Source organism: Diadema antillarum, unplaced genomic scaffold (assembly GCF_040938485.1).
Source record: "Diadema antillarum isolate AM-2024a unplaced genomic scaffold, OU_Dant_1.0 seq00000166_RagTag, whole genome shotgun sequence".
NCBI classification, from domain to species: domain Eukaryota; kingdom Metazoa; phylum Echinodermata; class Echinoidea; order Diadematoida; family Diadematidae; genus Diadema; species Diadema antillarum.
In genome coordinates this window covers 937,266-960,271 of record NW_027271236.1, presented here as the reverse complement: position 1 = coordinate 960,271, position 23,006 = coordinate 937,266, and the positions used below count along the sequence as shown (strand labels likewise).

At 38.8% G+C, this 23,006-nt stretch overlaps 1 protein-coding gene across 1 annotated transcript in view; it reads left to right on the top strand.

Moving 5' to 3' along the window:
• Window positions 1–23,006, top strand: part of LOC139728155 (uncharacterized) — a 43,427-nt gene that overhangs the window by 2,959 nt on the left and 17,462 nt on the right. The window contains exons 3-19 of the mRNA XM_071639121.1: window positions 1,838–1,993; window positions 3,418–3,570; window positions 4,940–5,027; window positions 5,447–5,711; window positions 6,050–6,200; window positions 7,620–7,804; window positions 8,505–8,670; window positions 9,253–9,414; window positions 10,570–10,767; window positions 12,059–12,276; window positions 14,583–14,674; window positions 15,262–15,506; window positions 16,078–16,180; window positions 17,013–17,265; window positions 18,419–18,632; window positions 19,856–19,918; window positions 21,203–22,948. Coding sequence (XP_071495222.1) covers window positions 1,838–1,993; window positions 3,418–3,570; window positions 4,940–5,027; window positions 5,447–5,711; window positions 6,050–6,200; window positions 7,620–7,804; window positions 8,505–8,670; window positions 9,253–9,414; window positions 10,570–10,767; window positions 12,059–12,276; window positions 14,583–14,674; window positions 15,262–15,506; window positions 16,078–16,180; window positions 17,013–17,265; window positions 18,419–18,632; window positions 19,856–19,918; window positions 21,203–22,948 — 4,458 coding nt within the window. The remainder of the gene's footprint in view (window positions 1–1,837; window positions 1,994–3,417; window positions 3,571–4,939; window positions 5,028–5,446; window positions 5,712–6,049; window positions 6,201–7,619; window positions 7,805–8,504; window positions 8,671–9,252; window positions 9,415–10,569; window positions 10,768–12,058; window positions 12,277–14,582; window positions 14,675–15,261; window positions 15,507–16,077; window positions 16,181–17,012; window positions 17,266–18,418; window positions 18,633–19,855; window positions 19,919–21,202; window positions 22,949–23,006) is intronic.

Here is a 23,006-nt window from a genome sequence, read left to right as displayed (position 1 = left end):
AAAACAATAAATTGTAGGCCCTATAGCATTTGTTCAGAACACTTTGCCATTGACTATAATTGCCATCCAATTTTGAGAAGGAATTATTCCATGCTGTGATACTGTAATGCCATTATGGAATCAATTTTGTATGCCTCCACCACAAAGTGTTGTCACTAGCGCCACAGAGACTCCAACTCTCCCGTTTTCGACGGGAGATCTCCCGCCGAAATCCTTTTTTTGCAAAATCTCCCGTTCTCCCGCTTGAGATTTGATTTCTCCCGCCCTGGCTCTTTGTCTCCCATTGGAAAGGATTTCTCGCTTATTTCTATCGTATGTTGAAAAAATAAGCGTTAGATAGCACCAGAGAGCATCTAGAACCCTGGGAATTTCGCGCTTTGCACACATCAACTTGGAATCTCCCATTTGCTAGGGGTTTCAGGCGGGAGAATCTCCAGATCAGAAGGTACTTTGGGTTGGAGTCTCTGGCACCATGTTTTCAGGTTGTACATCTGTCTGTCTGTCCTTCTGTCCGTCTTTCTGTATGCAATCAATTTTGTGGAAAGTGTACCTAAAAAACTGTTTGAGGTGTCCTGATGTACTGTGTACACATGCTCAAGGTCACAGGTGCAAGGTCAAAGGTCAGGTCAAATTCTTAAAATTTCACCATTTCCCCCATATCTATGTACACTCTAATGCCCAAAGGTATTTTTGTGAAACTTGATTAATGTATACATGTGTTACCCAAAAAAGATTCTCTCGGGAAAGCTGTGGGTCATAAGGTAATGGGTCAAAGGTTGAGTGAAAATGCTTAGATTTTGCTTTATTTCTCTCCATATCTTGGAAATTGCCCAAAGTATTATCGTGAAACTTGGTACATATGCATAAATTCCTGGCAATGATTCTCCTCAGAATTTTGCGGTCATTGGGTCAAAGGTCAATGGTCAAAGGTCAGGTTAAAATGCTAGAATTTTTCTATCTAATGCTGAGATTATACTTTTTCTCCATACCATGGAGGTTACCTTGGTACTCATCGCATAAAGTTAATAAAACTTGGTAGCGACTGGGCTGTGTATAATTAGGTATATACAAGCATTACTGCACAATGATTCTATAGGGAAAGATTTTTGGGTCAAAAGTCCAGTGAAAATGTTGAAATGTCATAGTTGTTTTCCCGTATTTTGAAAATAGCATAAAAGTAATATCATGAAAATGGATGTTACCAGATAGTGATTATTTAAAGAATTATGGGCCATGGTGTCAAAGGGCAAGGGTTAAATGTCAAGTAAAAAGGCTCAAATTTCCCCAATACTTGCTCTCTTCAACAATTTAGCTATCAATTGAAATGAAAGCGAGCACAAGGAAAGTAAACACTCAACACATTGTGACAAATGTGTCATTTCATTCTTTTTTATTGCCACTTATGTGAATTTCACATTGTCAAGGAATAGGGCCTACTCTAGACCTATTTAGAGAAACATGCGATATGGCGGAGGCATACGTACCAGTCACCATAGCGACATTTCTAGTTCTGTTGAGTGTTGCAATTAATATTGATATTAAACTGTATTCTATGTGAATATTTTTATTCATACTTGTCAGCAGAAAACAGGAATGATCAATTTGAATATTAAAGCAAAAAATATACATCTACTGTACTGTATGTACTTTTCCCATTACAGAACAAAGCATTGATACGATTTGTAGAGACTATTACATAGTTTTAGAATTCAAATTAGTGTTATTACTTTTTTTATTTTAGATTCTATAGTGTTCCATTAAGCAGTGAAGTGTAGAAAATTTGTATTGAAAAAAAAACAACCTTAATTTAATGATTTCAATTTTTGACCATTTACAGCTCAGCCAGCCCTCACTGAGGAAATATCAAGGCAAGATCGATGACCCAGCTGTGCAACTCAATGCCTCTCTCTTTGAACCTGTAGAGGGCGCCGAGCAGGATCTTCTTTTGTCTGACCTCACAAAGCGTTTCATCCTTGATTATCATGGAGGACGGGTATGACACACCTTTTCAGCTAAATCTTGTTTGATCTTGGATTTTGTAAGATTTCTTTCTTTAAATTGTGAGGGATATACGTACATATTACTACTGCTAACAAGTTTCCTCATTTTGAAAATTGCATAGTGGTCCCTGATTATGAACAGATGTGCGGCACCTTTTGTGTAGCATAATTCGCCGTGACTGATTCACCATGTCTAATCATACATATGTGTCCCGCTCCAACAAAAGGATCCTAAAGTCGCTGACGACTGAGTCAACAAAAAACGAGTTTGAAGTAACTTCATCAAAATTGGTCAAAACTATTGGATTTCTCTTTTTGGCACAATGTTGTAGTCTTATGTTTTGTGTATCATCTGCCAAAATTTTGAAGCTACAAGTAATCAAAGGAAAGGCAAGAAATCAGAGTTTTTCTGGGCTTTGATTTTCCGACTTCCAACGTAACAGAACGTGTCCGAAGATTTGGATTTTGCACCGCAGCTAGACTCCGCCCCTAGAAACGAGGGAGTGATCTTATTGGTCAGTGTGTGGCAGCCTGATCACTGATTGGTCGTGCGTAGACCGTTGTCACTAAGCTTTAATGAACATCGCGGAGGTTGCTAGGAGCATACCTTCTATTTTATGCGGTGAAGACTGTCTCGCCTCCCCTTGATCATGATAGCGTCAGAAGGAAAACTTTGAAGGCGTTTTTCTCGAAACTCTGATTTCCTCAACCACTTGACATAAGCTTGAATAAAATCATTGATATCTCTGCAACCGAGCACTCTTATGAGTTGCGTTATATATGAAATTAAAGTAGAAGATTAAGGGAATTATGTCATGCCATTTTCCGAAAATTGTCATGCCCCGTCTTTGGGATCGTTTTGTTGTAGTGGGTCACATATATATTTATATGAGACAATGAAGTACAGTGCTCTAAAGTGCTAGTCAGTTCTGTAAGAACTAGATTGTAAGATTGATGAAAAGAAATATATAGTACTTGACTACATGTACATTTCATTTGCACGTGTCTGTCCACAATGAAAAGAAATGTTAAGATTAAAGGCTACTCTGAAATGAAACTACTTTCTGCTTTTATAGTCTTCTTTACCTTGCATGCCCTATATTCATGTTATAGATCTATACAGTTTTAAAATGCTATAACTTTTGTCGGGCAAAGCTGGAGTGTTTCCGAAATTAGAAATAAAGATGATTCAGTAGATTATGCAATGAGTCAGGTGCATTTAGTATGTCTTTGCAAGAATTAAGTATATTATTACCCAACTGAAGCACCCATCCCCCCCCCTCCCCATTGTGGCTGAAATACTTATTAATATAGATAACAGCTACCCAAACAAATGGGCCTTAGATACACATGTGGCTATGAATAAAGATAGTTAAGCTTGTACGTAAAGATGATGTGCCTCTGTAATTTTTTATAGTTTTTGCGTGGATACTTTCAAAATGATGACGGTCTCGACTCAGTGAACATCAAACAGGCCATCCTCTCCTTGCTCCATGTTGATCTGACTGGAAGTGAGGATGAAGATGCCATCACTGTTGACAAGGAGAAGCTTTTCTACCGGGTCAGGGAGGTAAGGTTGCACCCCATTGCCCTGTTCCTCCAACTCATTTGACTCTTAGTGGCAGAAGAGTTTGAGTACTTTGGAGGAGTGTGTCGTTATGACATGGGCACCAACAATGTATGTGGCGATAATCATTCAAACATAGTTGTCTTTTGTTTTTTTGGTGCCAACATGTCCAAATTTATTTTAGTGTAGTCCTCCGAGATTTTTCTGACAACTGTATTACCCACACTTGAAGAATATTAAATCTCTATCTAGACAAATTGAGATACAATGTATTTGGATGGATTTGTGTAAGTATTGAAACCTTTGTACCATTTCATAAAAGATGTTTGGATGGCAATTCTCACTAGAATAGCAACTTCCCATTGCAACAGCCAATCAGGAAGCTGGATTCGTATCGTTATCATGACAATTGCCATTCCAGCAAGAGTTGCAATCTTGGCAATTTTTTTTTGAATGAAATTGGGCCCAGAAGAACATCTTAGCCATCACCTAAAACCCTTTGAAGCTGCCATGATTTTTCTTTCTGGTAGATGCCACAGCTTTCAGGATTGTATTGCCCATGTATACTCACTGCCATTTTTTTTTTTTTTTGTCATAAGGTTTTGAAAATGTTAACTTGACAATTAAACATGATATATCGCAACATATAAAAGTCCAGGAGACAAATACAATGTTGCCTTTTTGATTTCTATTCATTAGTTTTACATTCTAATGCTTTACTTCAAAACTCAAGAAATTCCATTTTCTTTTTCTGACACAGGCCTCACTTCCCATATACAATACGTAGGAGTAGATGTCATATAAAAAAAAAGAAGAAACAAATCTGGTCGAGTACATTACCATCTTAAAGTAGTGATCCCTTACAGTGATATTGAGTGAATTTATTGAGTTTAGCTTAGTATAAGAAATGTTGTACAGTATTGAAATATTAAGTAATTTATCAAAATGGGAATAACTTGAATTGTCAAGGATATTACTTGTGTGTTTGTATTTGTTCTCATTTTGTGAGCAATTTTCACATTTCTCAGATATGCAAACAGGTATGATCAAAATATTCCGGTGCTGGTATGTATCAAGCTGGCGTGACATATACCGATTGATCTTTCTGTGTATAGAACCCAAGACAGAGCATTACTTTTTGCTGACACACAAATATAATTTGTTATGTAATGTTTCTGTATTTTCTCCTGTGATGTAAAAGAAGGACGTGAGAATAAAACTGTCTTACTACCCACAATCCCTTCTGGAACATTCTTGTAAACTCTGCAAGATGATAAATAGACAAGACAATTTACAGAAAGACCTGAATGCTTTCTGCATCTCTATAGCACACACACACAAAATAATTTTACCCGTGTCTATCTCCTTTCAGACGGGCATCGACGGAGATTGTGAAGTTATGTACAGTAAGACGCCCTACAACACAGAATTCGAACTCTTGGCAAATGATGTAATCGAGTGTGAGTAACCTTCATAGACCTTCATAACCTTCACTAGTCCTGACTTGTTCTCGACAAGGGCTGACAGCCTTCAGCAGATATTTGACTTAAACAGACTAAAATCCCCATTTTCTTTGCTCCAAAATTGTACTCTTCTGGGCAGTTTTGCTGTACTTGTATATTCTACATCTGTGAAAACTAGTTTCTCTCTCTCAAATGTTAAAGAGATGTACAGTTATGGGGGAAAGGAAGAAAAGAAAAAAAAATAGTTCCTTATGAATGCAAAAGAAAATGTATGTCAATGTCTTTGTCTTTCATTTGCAATATTTGTAAGTGCAAATAATGAGAAAAACAGGATTTTTAGGCTTAATTTTTTGGACTCTCCTGTGCGTGGTTACATGTGTATTACAACTCTGAAAAGTTTGAATATTTTTTGACAGTTCCCAAGAGGATGAGGAACATCACCAAGACGAAAAACTTCGCCAGATGCAACAGCAGCCCCCGACAACAGAGGGCGTACTTCCTGAATGGCCAGCCATGTGAGACGTGTTCAAACCGGCTGAAGCTGCTTGACTCTAGTTCCGAAACCTCGTACTCTATCAATGGAGACGACGACAGATTTGTTATCAACTCTATCAGCAATGTCGCTCAGCACTCTGTCCGTCCATTCAGCGTCCAGTCAGGTGGTTTCACCACATTCATGAGGTGCATAAGCAATGAATTTTCAAAAACATCAGAATGCATAGAAATAAAAAAAAAGATAACCATGAATGATAACTACACCCTTCTGGTAGACATACAAAAATACTAAACATACATTTATACTTAATCTCAATATCAATATGTCTCTCTAATTTCTTTATTCTCTTTCTCTCAATGCTCACACTAAAGTGAGAACAAATAATGTAGTAACTTGAGAACAAAATAAGGTATGATTCTACAGTAGAGAAGGAAATGTTGTAAAGATTGTAAATAGTAATGTGTTGTTCATACTAGTTTACCTTTGAGTGAAATTGCGATGCCATCTCTTTTTTTTCCCCCAGGCAAGATCTAATTCTTGAGAGCATAAGGAAGATGAGGTTGGAAAATCAGCCCTTCATAAGCATACCACCCAATTACGATGGCGTGGATAGCCTCTTGTACCGCTTTCCCCCAGAGGAGGCAGCAAGGCTCTCAGAAGAAGAGCGGCAGATGGTAGGAAAGTTTTGTGGAATTGTCCTTTTATCTGTATCTCAACAGAGGTGTATGTGAGGAAATTATCAATAATAAGGGCATATCTAAGAATATCGTGAGATGATCAAGCCTTTTTGACATGTTCCAAAATGAAAAAAATGTATTTGCCATTCCCATGCCGTCAATCCCTCGTTTGAGGCGAGACCCCAACTTCCACGAAGAAAGTGGGGTGCTATACCTCGTTAAAGATTTGTCGTTTGGGAGTTGGGAGTCGAAGTATTTGTCCATTGCAAATAAACTTTCTGCTCAGGCGTGACAAACCTGGAGGCCAAGCCAGGGTTTGATGACTCCATCAGCTGTCGTATTACGTAAGAGCATGATAAGGATATCTGCCTGTGGCAGACCATTCAAAGTGAACTCAATTTTCTCTATCCTTTCTAAAGTTTTCAATTTTATATTCTATTGAGAAATTCTATGGTCATCCATTTTACATTTCGAACGAAAAAAATTGACCCGTAAATAACGAAAATACAGGAATAAGAAGGAGAGCATTGCCAGTTTGCTGGTGCTGACAATGTGCTATTTGGCAGTGAGTTACAACGGGGAGGTGAGACTACCTCCCTGGTTACAATCAGCCTGCTGACTGGATCAATCAGCCTGCTGACTGGATCATTGAGAAAGAGAGAGAGAGGGAGAGAGAGAGAGAGAGAGAGAGAGGGAGAGCGAGAGGGAGAGAGAGAGGGGGGGGGGGGGGAGAGATGGGGGAGGGAGAAGGGAAGAGACAAAATGGAATGACAATAGTTCCGGTCACTGCAGTACAAGCATGCTCTGTCTGCATACGCTGAATGTCTACACTCACACACACACACGTACACACACACACGCACCATGGAGCTACATAGCCCATGCCAAAACCAAAACAATCTCCTCCTCTCGCGGTGCCTCTTCAAATGAGAGATTTGCGTCATGCAAATTTAAATAGAGTGGCCATGTGGCTATAGACAGCTACAATCGCACTCTGAATATATATCCCTTGCAATTATCATATGAAATGAACACTTAAGCAGTTTGACTACAATATATCTTAATTAAACAAAGCATTACAGTATAGTCTACTGCATATTACGTTGAGCAACACTCGTGGTAACAATGTCAATTTTGAGAAAGTAGTGAAATTACTGAACTTTTCCGTGCAAAGCAAAGGAGAAGCCTGCATTACTGGCATCACAATATATGACCTTGGAGAGTAAATGTAGGTTTGCGAGGACATACTGTACTTATTTGGACTTGTTAACCTTAAAATGATTAGGACTTTCATTAAATATGTTTGTTTTTTATTTCAAATTGTCAATGAGCTGCTCCTTTCTCATGCTTTAAGTTGGAATATCTTTTTCACTTTGTGAAGACTACTCCATCTATTGATTTCATTATGGTTGTCAGGTCATTGACCTTGCCGAGGGGATAGCGACAGATCTACAAACCGACTACATTTCAGAAGACACCCCAGAGAATTTCACGCGATTGGTTGAAATTCTGCAACGGGCCAGCAGCGAGGAGTTGACTGAAATCTTTGACCTTTACGGGAGAAGACAGGCCAATGAATCAAAGCTGCAAGAGAGACTGAGGTTAGTGGAATCAGGGACTCGCTTTAATGCCAAACCTTGTAAACCCTTTGTGTGCTGTTAGTGTCAGTTGTCACAGAAACCCTGCTATTGTACACAGTGTCCACAGTCACTGGCATGGACAGGGTTAGAGGGGGCAATTTTGTGTGTTTTTTTTTTTATTATTGAAAAAAACCTTGTTGTTTAGAACTATGTATATTATTGTGTGTGAGAGTGAATATGAATGAAATTCAAAACAATTTGATGCAGTGGACTTAAATGGCTCTAGATATTTTTGTTTGAAACCTGCGTTGGGTGCGTATCCTTGGGTTAGATGATTAACTCCTTTGCAACCAAGGCATGTGGATTGGTAACTGGCAATACTACCAGCACTGGCTGTTGGGCAGAAGCTTGGTAGTCTACTAGATTTGATGCCTGTGTAGTAATTGGGATATTATTGGTTTGAGTCCAACCTGAGTTGGTAACTTGGTATGCAAGTGATTTTCATCATCATGGCTACTAATGAAACACTGAACAAGAGCAATTTGTCAATCACTTGCAATGCTGGGGCATAGAACTGCCTTTGACTTTGAGGAGGATAGTGCTTACAAAAAGATCAAAGAGGCTACCATGTATGAATAAGACCATATTACTATAGATTATTGCATGATGTATGTCATTTGTATATTTGATGTGATTTTTCTCTGCTTCTCTGGATCACAAGGCAACTCTTTGAGGACACCCTACCTCTTCTGGGCACAGGACATTCTGTTGTGCTGCTGAGGGAAAGACTACAGTGTGAAAACATCACAGGAGAGCGAGCGATTCAAATTCTGACCATGCTGGGATTCCATTCCACTTTTGCACCTGATTTTCTTCATGCTCACAAGGTAGGTATGCGGAGAAGATTATCATCTCTGCAGGATGACTCTTCTCAGTTCTTAAGGTGTGATAGGATTGAGTTTGGAAGCAGGTTAAAAGACTGGGAAAATAATCTCTCGTGATTGACAGAATCAAACATATTAAAGTAAATATCATTTTCATCCTTATCATCATATCTTTGTGGCCGTAAGTCACCCATTGATTACTAGCTGTAAAGAAACCCTTTTGTCATTTTCAATTCATTATTTGTAATCATACATGAAAGTTAATTGATTTGATATAGAAAAGGAATATTTCATTGTTTGATATTATTTTCATTTATCCTGCATGCACATGCACTATACGAGCAAAATTATGATTGAAGTGATATTAATGGCTATGAAAAGAGAAAGTTGATAACTGTGATTTTTTTACAATGATGTGAGGAGTTCATATGATAGAGCAACGACTCCAATGAGCATGTAAAAATTAAGATATTATAAACACTGAGCACAAAGTGGAAGCATATACCTATGTTGGTATTCTAAGGCATTAATAGAATTTTTGTCATAACTGACATTTGTGCTATGTAAATGTGTATTTTTCATCAGGACCTGTGCCAAGTCCCATTGGTTCAGAATTCTTCAAGCCTGTTCACGGCCTGCTGGCTGTCTTACGGCTCTCTCCTGAACAAAGCGTGCGGGGAAGGGATCCAGGACCAGACTTCACAGGACTGGACCTGTGATGACAGTTTGCTGAGTACTTTCTCACAGGTGAGTCCCACTGGAAGATCGAACCCTTTGTCTGCACATAATGAATAGAAATTTGCACTAGCTTGCGTAAGTGTGTTACAAAGTATTTTCTAAAATATGGAGTTCCAAAAATGCAAATTCGGTAACCAAATTGACCAGTCACAAAAGAGCAAGTTCAAACTGTATCTATAGACAAGCTTGCTACACACTTGGGAACTTGCTGCAAGTTTGCGAGCAAACAGCAAACAGGTTGCAACCTTGCAACCTTGTTCAATACCTTTGAAACATTAATTCTTTCTTTTGATGACCAATTGTTATCCCCACTTGCATTTTTTTTTTGTACTGTGCAAGTGACTGCAAGCCAGTGTCTAGATTCCATTTAGTTTTCAGCAGGATTGCAAGAACTTTTATTATTATTTTTTTTTTTTATGTTTGCAAGTTATGCCAGTAACAGTAACATTTTACATCTGATTAAATTTTGCTGCAGGTAGAAATAGTTATGGATTTGACTTTTAACTTTTGACTTTAGATGCAAGATGATTTGTTTTCTGATTAGAGTGTCATTTCTGATTGGCATTCGTAGATTGACACACATGTCTCTGTCAGCATGGACATATTTATATTGCATGATTTATGGACCAGGAATAGAGCTAGAGTTAGCATAATTCCCAAGGAATTGTATTTCTGCCATGCCATTTGTGGCAAACAGGAAAAGTAAAATCATATGAGTTTTACATACTTGAAGGTACCAGCATTAAGCACCACACACACACACACACACACACACACACACACACACACACACACACACACACACACACACACACACACACACACACACACACACACATATATATACATATATATATATATATTTATATATATATTTTTTGTTTACTAGTATAGTATACTGGGTGTTATACAATTGTATATCAGACTCTTGATGCTCAAAGATGTTATTGAATATACAAACCAATGAGATTTTTACTGTTCATGGGTTCAATCAGAAGTTTATCTGGAGTGTGATATTCTGTCCTTCTATGTCATGATGTTTTGTGTTTTTTTTTCTCTCTCTCAGTTGTTGTAGAAGTGTAATGATGAGTGTGAGGGATGCAATGCAATGCCTCCCTGGACGATTACAGATAAATTTTGCAATTTTATTGACAATTTTTGTAGCCTCTTTACGATGGAATCCATGCTAGCAATCCTGAGTGGCAGAGGCTGGCATATCTCAAGGCCCTGGGCAATGCAGGACTGATGAACCAGTCCAGGAACTTGGAAGACCTGGTCCAGAATCCCAAGGCGACGTCTGACCTTCGATGCCAAGCCATCTATTCACTCCGCAGACTGACCAGAACTCAGTCCAGAAAGCATGTGAGTTCAGCCTTGTTTAAATTAAGTTTTGCATTCATGTACAGTGGTAACAATCATAATTTCCCCATTGCTAAGGTGTGTGATACTGGAAATCAATGTGTGATTTATTTATTTATCTATTTATTTTATTTATTTATTTAGTTATTTTTTTGCGTTCAGTAAGATGAATTTTGTATGTTTTTAATTCCGAAGACAGTCGTGCTGATTAAGGGAGTACTTTAAACAGCTCACTCCTAACATGGCATTTTAGGACTTTGACATACAGTGTACTAATGATAACTTGTGTGCATTATGACAGAAAATTCACTCACGCTACAGGACTAGTAAAGAAACATAAGGAAAAATACAAATAACAATTTTGTAGCAATTTTACCTTGACTATTAAATAGGCCTATATACCTGCTACTTGACATTAACCCGTTGAAGACGAGTCCCAAATATACTTGGGCAGATGTCTATGGGAAATGCATGTTGGAGCAATATCGGCCCATCCTCAACGGGTTAGAGATATAAAGTATTATCTTTTAGTGATCGTGAATTCTGTAATCTCATTGGTCAATCAACCACTGAATATATCCCGTATTCCGTGATAAGGTCATATTGTGCGCATGCGCTAAATTCACCACTGAATATTTTCCGTATTCCGTGATATGACGTCATGATATTACACAGCTAGCTGCGTGTGTACCAAAGACGCTTATAGGAAAGTGCACGCTAATCCTGCTGTACAAAACAAATGGACAGCGTGCGGTCCTCAAGCGTATTACGCACATAACCTGAGACCACTAGACACTTGATAAACGACAACCTGGCTACTGCAGTATATGGCGTGTAATGTACGTATTTGTATGCGCGCATACAGTAATCAGCTCGCGAGACGTAGGCCTAAGTCAATACATGGTCATGGCTGACAGCCGGCGATTTCAACATCATTCATGAGGGGAAATCAGCGAGAAGAAGGTTAGCACTTACACTTAAAAAGATAAAATCGTTACCCCCTGCTTGTTCTTACGAAATACAGGAAATATCTACGGTCTGGTGCCATATTCCATTCGGCCTCCGGCCTCATGGAATATGGCACCAGACTGTAGATATTTGCCCGTATTTCGTGAACAAGCAGGGGGTAACTAATAATGTCATCAAGTGGATAGGTATTGTATCAGTATATCTCATTACAAAATAGGTGAAATGCTGCCCACTTTGTAATATGTCATATTCTTCCACTCCAAACTTGAAATATTGTATGAGGAGGCCACATCACTCTAAGACTCTGAGAACTTTTGCTTTCTAGGTGTCCCAGATACTCCTGCATGAGTTCCTTGACAGGGAGAACTGTGCTGAAGTCCGCATAGCAGCATTCGTTGTCCTCATGGACAGTAAACCATCAGAGCCCGTCATGCAGATTGTGATCAAAAGCCTGGAGTCGGAGACTAGCCGGCAGGTGATCAGTTTTGTTTCGTCTCATTTTGAGGCCCTGAAGAACCCCAGCATGCAGGTGCCTCGCAATGTGTGAGTGTCTGTTTTTTTTTGAAATGTTAAATTATTGAAAATTATTTATGAGTAGGACCTAGCCTTCTTATTCAAGTAGGAATTAAAAACTTGGAGAACTTAAAATCATTGAAAATATGTACAAATTTTTATAGGGATGGTATAGTATTGGTGGAGATGAGAATTGGGCGTTTGACTTTTTGCGAGATATCAAGAAACCACTTATATGATGGTACGAGCATACCATTCTAAGAGGAATTCAAAGTTTGTTTGATGAAAATCGGTTTTTGAATGGCTGACATCCAAAAACGGAGTAGAACAAAGGAAATAATTGTAATGAAAGGTGGATCCCATCTTTTATTAGGATTGATCTGTTTTGGATATCTCAACCATTTCAAAACCCATTTTCATCAAATGAATGTTGAATTCCTCTTGAAATTACATCCTCTACTATATTTCATAAGATTTTTCTCATTGTTTCACCAAAAAATGTTAGAAACCTGAAGTTAAGTCTCAACCACAGCTATACGATCCCTTTAAGCATGTAGGGAACAGTCTCTCTTTTTAATTGTCATAAAAGCATTATCACATTGGTACATGTACTTTAAACAACAAAGTACAACATGTATAGTTTTCAAGGCATTATAATGTCTTGAGCAGAAAAAGTAAGGTACCGGAAGATGAATCGTGAATAAAACATTTATGTGATCTAGATGTGTGGCAGAAACTGTCATCTTGTTGAACACATGACAGTAAGTTCATTATTACAAAGATATGAAGTCTTATTTATGTGAGATCATTATAATGCACATGCTAACCTCGTGTTTGCATATTGATTTTGGATTGCGTTGGTTACTATCAATCTTCAAAGAAGAATAGGGTTTCTTTATATGAGGTGCACATACAATTCATAAGTTTATGCAGTATTGTTGTATTGAGAGCTAACAGATGAATTTTTCAAGAGGTCTCAAAAGAAAATAAGTTTCATTGTATACCGGTATGAAGATGTGTTAAAATCCATTTTGATTCCTTGAATGAAATGAGCGGTAGAAAAATATTGGGTTAATTGCTTTTTATTCAAAGTGTATTACACCTTTTACACATTTGTTTAAAGGGATTCACAGTTCTCACCCATATGTCTTCAGAAACTTTTTTTTGCTCTAAAATTAACATGCATGCACAAGAAATGTGTGAAATAATACTGTGATGACACAATTTCAGTTGGGTAACAACCAAAAAACAAAATATTAGCCAAAAATTAGAGCGACAGTATTGCAGTCTGAGATCATATGTGACCCGCTACAACAAAAGGATCCTAAAGTCGCTGACAGGTGAGCTGAGAAAATCGAGTTTGAAGTGAGATCACCAAAATCTGTCAAAACGTTGAAATTTCTGTTTCTAAAATAATTTTGTAGTCTAATGTATCTTCTATCATCTGCCAAAATTTCGAAGCTAAATGATAAAAGGAAAGGCCTGAAAATAAAATTTTTCTGGGCCATGATTGGCTCGTTTGGCAGCGACTTTAGGATCCTTTTGTTGTAGCGGGTCACATATTTGATCATAGTTTCCACATAACATCCATAATGAATTTTGATAGCAGTATCCATCATACTGTGCAAGAGTATATCGCATGCAGCTTGTTGAAACATATACTGTATACGCTATATATTTCGCGGGGGTTTTATTTTCGCGAATTTCGCGAGTCAAGAGCTATTCGCGAAATTAACAACACGCGAAAATATTACCTTCCAAACTGAATCCCTTGCCCTGATGATACGAACATTTCAGTACTAGTATACCATGTCACGGCTTACCGAACAGACCATACTGGCTAAGCTTGTTTACGCACGTCCACGTGTACTTACGAATACTGTAGCAGTGTAGAGAACCAATCCATTATCGCAAGGGGACCAATCGTCAGAAATCTAGCGCGATGGACTTAACCACTTCAAAAATGTTGAATTCTAACTTACTAGTTCGCAGCGTTTGGTAAGTTTTTTTCATGCAGTGTATAACTAGTATCATTCTTATTTGCTAGTAAGTTGAAAATTCACACTTTCTTTGCCACTTCATATTTTCTCTGGTCCCCCAATCGCGAATTTAACCACTCGCAAAAATGTGTGACAGCGGCAATTCGCGAAAATTTATGTACGCGAAAATTATAGCGTATACAGTAACTGTGAGGGTACTATTGATCATCGCATTTTGTTCTACCTACCTGGTACCCTTTGATGAATGCACAGGGCGCTTCAGGAATAACAGTTGGATATAACAACTTTCACTATATACATTGCAATTTTTTTTCAATGTCTTCACATTTCTTGCAGGTCAAAGGTTGCGAGTCACTTGTATGATAGTCTGCAAAATACAGACTTTGGAATACAGTACTCCAAAAGTTACAAGGCTGGATTATCATCAGGTGAGATTAGAAAACATTATAAAATGAGCTTTAGAATCTCTGCAATCTGATTGGTCAATGGTCATGCATCGATTTGTACTGATCCACACTGAGCCATGTGTCTGGTAAAATCCGAACGCATGGCTCAAGTCTTGTTTAGTGTTGTAGGTGTGCTGGATGCATGATGGGGAAAGTGGTTGTATTTCATGAATTTACGGGCCCATTTTATAACACAAATGATGCACAGGCCAATTTTGTGGATCAGTGAGAATTGGATGGTCTCGTTTAAATTTGGAACAGTCTAAAACACACTCGCTGCGCTCGTTTAAACTTCAAACAGTTCCAAAGTTAAACTCGCGCATCCAATTCTCACTGATCCACTCTGTCCTGTGCATCATTTGTATACTGAATTCAAACTTTGCAATTTTGAAATGCACATCAGCTAGACTCACACTGTTACAGAGTATAGTTATTAACATTTTGTTTTTGTTATCATATTGTTGCTGTAATTGGTACACTGTGATACCAAAATAACATGAATGTATGAATTAGGCTGCCCTGAAAATCAGACTTCAATAATCCACTAACTTTTCTTCTTATGACTGCAGCGGAAAATAGAGTGGGCGTGTTTTCCAGCCTGAAGTACATCATGTCACCTGATTCGCCATTCCCAAGGGGCGGGGCTGCTAAGCTCAATGCACACCTCATGGGAGTCGGCCTCAACTTCCTGGAGTTGGGCTTCAGGGCCAGAGGTCTCCAGAAACTGATGGACACGGCATACACGTTTGGAGGTGACCCGTCCTCTGACCAGCTGCTGAATGACATCACAACCCAGGTGACCACTGGTGATGATGTAATCAAGACTAGTCTTGGTGCCAGCCTGATATGGATGTATTTGAAAAAAAAAATATTTGAGTCTTCAAAGTGATTTGAGTCTTCAAAGTATGACAAGAAGATAACATAAAAGTAGTCCCTGTCTGCATAGTAGCTTTGAAATCCTGGTGGCTTCCATAAACTATATTCAGACAGTGAAAGTTGCACCTGCATCAAAAGCGATTTGCAATGCAAACGCTATTTAAAGACGATGCCTCCTTACGGGTTGGACAATGGAAACAACTATCTCACGCATGTGCGGAGAACCTTTTTTTTGCCTAAATAGCATTTTCCTAGTGTTCGTGTTGCAGACCTAAAGCTCCCTTTTATTGACAATTGTATAACTCAGAACATCAACCTTATTGTTCATAAGAAAGATTGAGTGAAACTCATTGTATATTTCAATGAATTATTTATTACCACCATTAGATTAAATCTTGGAAGAAGACTATGTCTTTTCTCGTGATTAAGTTTTGTACAGTATTATTTCTGACATGTGATTGTTTTCAGGCAGTTGTCACCACTGAATATATTTTTTTTCGTCCCTTTAGCTTGGGATCGCGACTCGGAGTGAGGCAGAGCCTGCCATTAACATTTACCTCAAGTCGTTTGGAAACGAATTCAGGGGATTTCATTTTCCACCAGTCGAATCTGGTAAGTTCCAAATCCAAAGAGGTTAATGTGAGGCAGTCTGTCAGACCTTGGACAGAAATATTCCTGATATGAATCAGTCTTTTATTCACAAAACCCTGCACCCAGTGACATAAAAAATATATTGGTGCTTTTATCCTGTATACTGTCAATCATAGATCTGCACGTCCCCATAGACCTCATCTTGTAGAGGTAATAGTGTTTGGGTGGTTGTGATGAATGTCTTTTAATTATTCACCCTTTTTTTAACTTCACGTTTCACTTTCCAAGTTAAATAAATCAAAGGGAACATATTACGTTTTTTGTTTTTTTCATGAAAATTTTTTTTTTCTATTGTAAAATCTCATTCAATTTGCATTGTCCAGTAAAGTGGGATTGCACCATACAGGAAACAATAATAAGATATTAATTTCATCGTATAATGAGAGTGGTTTAATCTTATATGTATGTTAAATATATATGACAAAAAAATGGAGGTCTGGTGTGTAAGAGAGTCACAACTCATGCACATAAAAGATCCTGCTTCATTTATTCATTGCAATTAAGAGCAGGGTGCATAACAAAGTGAAATGGCCCTGCCTCACATCAAACTGGACCCCATGGAAGACCAGCTAGTACAGCTGAATATGGGGCATGCAGCCATCTTGTCAGATTGAAAACTGAAACAAGCAAACTCTGTTTTGTTCTTGTTGATATATTAGAATCAGTGGACATCATCTATTGCAGCCCGGTATCTGAAACAAAAAATACTTTATAATGCAATGTGCACTTCGGAATTTCAAAGTCAGGAAAATCAGAGATAGACGTTAGAATTGCTTTTCTCCCATTCCAACAGAGCTCTGTCACATGACCAGCTTTGTGCAGATGCTGGAAAACCTTCAGATGTCCTTCCAGAAGGCGGCCTCGCTGAGCGAGGGCAGCCTTCGGGTTGCCACCTCCCTGGGTATTCCACTGACTCTTAAGCTTTCCGGCTCAGCCGTTACAGCGATCGACGGTGCAGGAGCAATAAATATTGAGCCTTCATTGCCGCAGCTAATGTTTGGTGCCCCTCCCTCTCAAATCGGTATCAATGGTACTTTCAATCCTCGGTGAGCACTCATGCTTTTTCTGTTTATTACTGGCTCTTACAGTAGTTTGCTTTCTTGTCATCTCCAACATCTTCCACTGTAGAAGGAGAGGATTTTTTTTAAATCTATAGCACTGGGACAGTTCAATTTAAGTAGCTAAATGGTTCACACATCAAGGCAGTTTAAATTCCATGATAGGACTTTGTCGTGCATTTATATGTGTTCTTTAACCCTTTGAGGATGACTCCCGAGTACACTTGGGCAGCTGTCTATGGGAAATGCGTGTTGTAGCAAAATCAGTCTGTCCTCAACGGGTTAAGATGCACCCTTTGATTATTTCTCTCAGTTAGCTTCATACTATAGTTCTCTTAGAGTATATAAAATGTCTTCACCTCTTAGTTCACTGAGATTATATCAAATCGAATGTAACGTCACCCTATGTTGTAGTTCTCTGAGGATGTACGAGTTAATATTACCCCTTAATTCACTCAGAAGACATGATTAAAATTATCAGTCCTCTCTGTTCACCCATAGCCACAATCTCAGTCCTCTCTGTTCACCCGCAGCCACAATCTTACACTTTGCCAAAAAAAAGAAAGAAAAGAAAGGAAACACTTTTGTTCAGTTCATATTTTTCATAGATTTCATAGATCATGATCCTCCGTATGAAACTAGACAATGGCTACCATGGTACCACAGGAAGCTGCATTATTGTAATTTTCAATGATATCTGCACAATGTATATGTAAACAATCTTATTTGAAAATCAAATACTGTATACGCCATATATTTCGTGAGTCTAATTTTTCGCAAATCGGGAATTCCCAACGATTTCGCGAGTACTCAAATTTGCGATCGTGAAGTCTTGTACTTAACGGAGAAGTGTACATGTGTACGTCACATTCACATCGGGATCAGAGTCATTATTTTTGCGTTTCTTTAATTTCGCGAATAGCACCTGATTTGCGAAATTCGCAAAAATAAAAACCTCGCGAAATATTCGGCATATACAGTAGGCCTACTTCCGTGGAGGCTCTGCAACAATTGTAATGCAGTATTAGTTTACTGAGAGGAAAAGATTGGTCCTGTGTGGTTGACGATTGTCAGATATGATATACTAACTCCACATCTACTGTAGATGTGAATTAAGACTTTCGTGTCTTATTTCCTTCAGCCTAGCCATGCAGATGACAGGGAGTATGGGAGTGAGTATCCATGATGCCATCAAGACCGGTGTTGCCCTCAAGGTGTCCCTCAACTCATCCCTCTTCCTGAATGGATCAGTCCGCTTCGACGTCCGTAGACAAGACTACACCCTCAACCTGACGACGCCCACAGAGAAGCGGCCGCTGTTTGCCTTCAGCAGTAAACCGTTGACCTACTTTGAGGCAAGTCTACTACTGACATCTAAATATCACTATCACAAAAACCGCATGCAGACATGATACAATAGGGAGCTTTAGATATTTGCGACACAGACGTTACAGAGGAAAAAAAGACAAAACCTATTCTGTGCCTGTGCAAAATCGCTTATCAAAATCAATCTTGCATTGTCTGTGTTATCACTGTCAGTTCGGGGCCCATTTTGTGTTTACTCAAATTCACGACACAGAGAGCTACTTGATGCAGTAATCATATGAGAGCCCCATTTTGCTTTGTTAATAGGTTGCTTCTTCGCGAGATCTGAAGCTACTTTACAACATGATGCAGGGAGAGAGAAGAACGGCAAATGCAATCGTCTAAACATCCGTGTTGCAAATCTAAAGCTCCCTATTTTGGGGTTGCTCAAAGACAAGCACACATCAATCATGACTTCACACCACAGTGAGACCATGTACATCATTTTAAGCTGCAATTGGTTGACTTCTGTTAGAACAAAAACATAACTAGAGAAGCACTTTGAGAGCGCAGACCTCCGCCAAGCATGCAAATCATTTTCAACACTGAGATTGTTCTTCCATAGAGATATCAGTGATTTCCACCCATACGTACTTATAGCATTGTGTGCTGAAAGTTGCCTGCTTTCCCAATATAGAAGCCTTTGTTACATCATAAACCCTCAGCTGCACGGCGCACCTCGCCCCAGCAGAAACTAGAGCACGCATTTTAGTGCGCGCAGGCAAACCTCAAATACGCGCAGCCTGAACTCCCAAGTTCATTGACCCTATACCTGCCAAAATATGAAAAATCCTTCATAAATTCCCCCAAAATTCTCGGATCACTACCAAAAGTTAATTGTTTGTTACTTGTGTCATTCTTAATCTTTCCTGCAAGTTTCATCCCAATCCGTTAACTATTTTTTGAGTTATTTTGCACACAGACAAACTAACTAACGAATTACACTCACACAAACCAACGGTAACGAAAACATAACATCCTCCCTTGGCGGAGGTAACTATTGAAACTATATTTTCAGCTGTATTTCATAAATAAGTAACAGAATAATTTGTATTTGGGAAGAGTGTATGCTTATTTGAATGATACAGTGTGATATTTTAGCATAAATTTTCAGAATATGTGTTAAAAACTAGTAAAGCATTAGTTTCTTGAGATGAGGACAAAATGTTGAAATAATTAAACCTTTTTGCATACGTGAATCAATAATCCACAGGGTGATGCTGATGGAAAGACTGTGCAAACGGTAACCAACAGTAAGAAGCCAAGGTCTATGGAGGTAAGTCAGAGTGTCACTGTTCTTTAGTTAGGACAAAGTTTGTCAGCAAAATTCAAACAAAGGGTATTCAAAGCAGACACATGTATGGACTACAGACTTATAACAGCATTGTCTTATTATACATGTATGTCTGCAGTCCATATACATTGTGTAAGTATCGCTTACCCTCTATGCTTGTCATTTTGCCTGTGATGAAGACCCAACTTGAATAAACTGCATGTTTTTCAGAAAGTGTACGATATGTTCTTACATTTCATGTATTGGCTATTTGGTAATTACCCTATCACTATACCAGATAATCTCATAGTAACTCTGATGATCAATATAAATCGCCCCATATTGATACTTAGTTTTTTTTTTTTTCACTTGGTTTCATGGAAATACAATCATCATAATGATGTAGTAATGATGAATGGTAGAGACATTAACCCTAACTTTGTACCTGGGCTATTTAGCAAGCTTGAATTCTGGGGGAGGGGGGCATTATGGCCCCCCTTCAGATCTCGGCTGTTGATCGCGCGATCACCGCAAAATTTTGCATGAACATAAAGCCGGATGTAACCTACAAGATTGTTAAGTTAAATTTTCAAAAAAAAATGCATTTCTATTTTAAATTAATTAATTATGCAAATATATGCAAAAAACTTCATTTTCGTCTGTAATTGGCTTATAAAAGCTTATGGAATGCTGATTTCTGGTGTAAATATTCTTAGTGACATTCCGAATATTTGTGCGTAAAAAAAAAATTCAGTACCAAAATTAATTTCTTATGTTTTTTATTGTTTTATCATTTTTTATGTATTTCTCTGTTTTTTCGAACTTTTGTTTTTGTTGTTTTTTCAGCAGAATTTGTCATACACATCTTTAGAAGCATAATTATACTAAAATAAATTTATTTCAGCAATCAAAATTAAAAATATGATTCTTTATATGAATTAATTGAAAAAACACAATTATGGCCCCCCCCCCCCCCCCCCCCCCCCCCCCCCCCCCCAGTTAAAAGCTCTGAGCACCTCACGGAATCACACAATAATCTATAGCTTATTTCTACACAAGAAAATTGTTTTTTGAAAGAGTAAACTTAAAATGTTTACTCAGTTTTTTTTGAGGGGGGCATAAATGGGTAGACCATTCCTTTCTCATAGTTCATAAAAGGCAGCTGGAAATTTCATGTAATTTTAAATGCGAGTCAAATGCGTATCATTTCTGTATGATTAGCAGCAAATACAGTCTGTATGATATTATCAATAAGATTATTTGCTCCATTGCTATATTTTGTTGTAGGTGAAACCTGAGCTGTTGGGCGTTGGGCTTGGTGCATCATTTCTGGGACCTTCCGACAAACTCACCCCATACAGTTTGCTGAAAGGACCAATGCACTTTAACGTTAGTCTCCTTCCAGGAGAATCTGCACCTAGAGAGCTTCAAGTACACCTTCGCATCAAAGACAAGTATGAGATGGTGCTGAGGGACCCCACCAATACCCACTCACACTATTACCATCATTTTGACTCTCCATTAAGATGGACGTTTGGCACAGCAGAAAGTAAATGGATGGCAGCAAACCACATACATAAAGATCTCCAGGACAGTCAAATACATGATAGCATTTATCATGGACATATAATGGCAGATTATCACCATGGAGACCACCGTAGTGGAAGTGATGAACATCATCATGGAAGTCTTCTAGGAGGTTATCACCATGGAGACTATCACCATGGAGACTACCACAGTGGAAGTGATGAACATCATCATGGAAGTCTTCTAGGAGGTTATCACCATGGCGATCACCACAGTGGAAGTGATGAGCATCATCATGGAAGTCTTCTAGGAGGTTATCACCATGGAGACCACCACAGTGGAAGTGATGAACATCATTATGGAAGTCTTCTAGGAGGTTATCACCATGGACACCACCACAGCGGAAGTGATGAACATCATCATGGAAGTCTGCTAGGAGGTTATCACCATGGAAACCATCATAGTGGAAGTGATGAACATCATCATGGTCACCCATTGCCCCTTGGAGATCATCTCCATGGATACCATTACAGTGGAAGTGATGAACATCATCATGGTCACCCACTGCCCCTTGGAGATCATCACCATGGTTACCACCATAGTGGAAGTGATGAACATCATCATTATCCACATCCAATCTATAATGTGACAAAGATGGAAGGACAAAAACATAATCATACAGACTACCACCATGTTGATGAGAATGGTAGACCACTTCAGTATGAACATTCTCATACTGTGTATAAGGTCAAACCTCTTCCCTCCACAGATCAGTATCACCATGATCATCACTTTGGAAGTGATGAGCATCATCATGGAAGTCTTCTAGGAGGTTATCACCATGGAGATTATCACCATGGAGACCACCACAGTGGAAGTGATGAACACCATCATGGAAGTCTTCTGGGAGGTTATCACCATGGAGACCACCACAGTGGAAGTGATGAACATCATTATGGAAGTCTTCTGGGAGGTTATCACCATGGATACCATCATAGTGGAAGTGATGAACATCATCATGGTCACCCACTGCCCCTTGGAGATCATCTCCATGGTTACCATCACAGTGGAAGTGATGAACATCATCATGGAAGTCTTCTAGGAGGCTATCACCATGGAGACCACCACAGTGGAAGTGATGAACATCATCATGGTCACCCACTGCCCCTTGGAGATCATCTCCATGGTTACCATCACAGTGGAAGTGATGAACATCATCATGGAAGTCTTCTAGGAGGTTATCACCATGGAAACCATCATAGTGGAAGTGATGAACATCATCATGGCCACCCACTGCCCCTTGGGGATCATCTCCATGGTTACCATCACAGTGGAAGTGATGAACATCATCATGGAAGTCTTCTAGGAGGTTATTACCATGGAGACCACCACAGTGGAAGTGATGAACATCATCATGGTCACCCACTGCCCCTTGGAGATCATCATTATGGTTACCACCATAGTGGAAGTGATGAACATCATCATTACCCTCATCCAATCTATAATGTGACAAAGATGGAAGGACAAAAACATAATCATACAGACTACCACCATGTTGATGAGA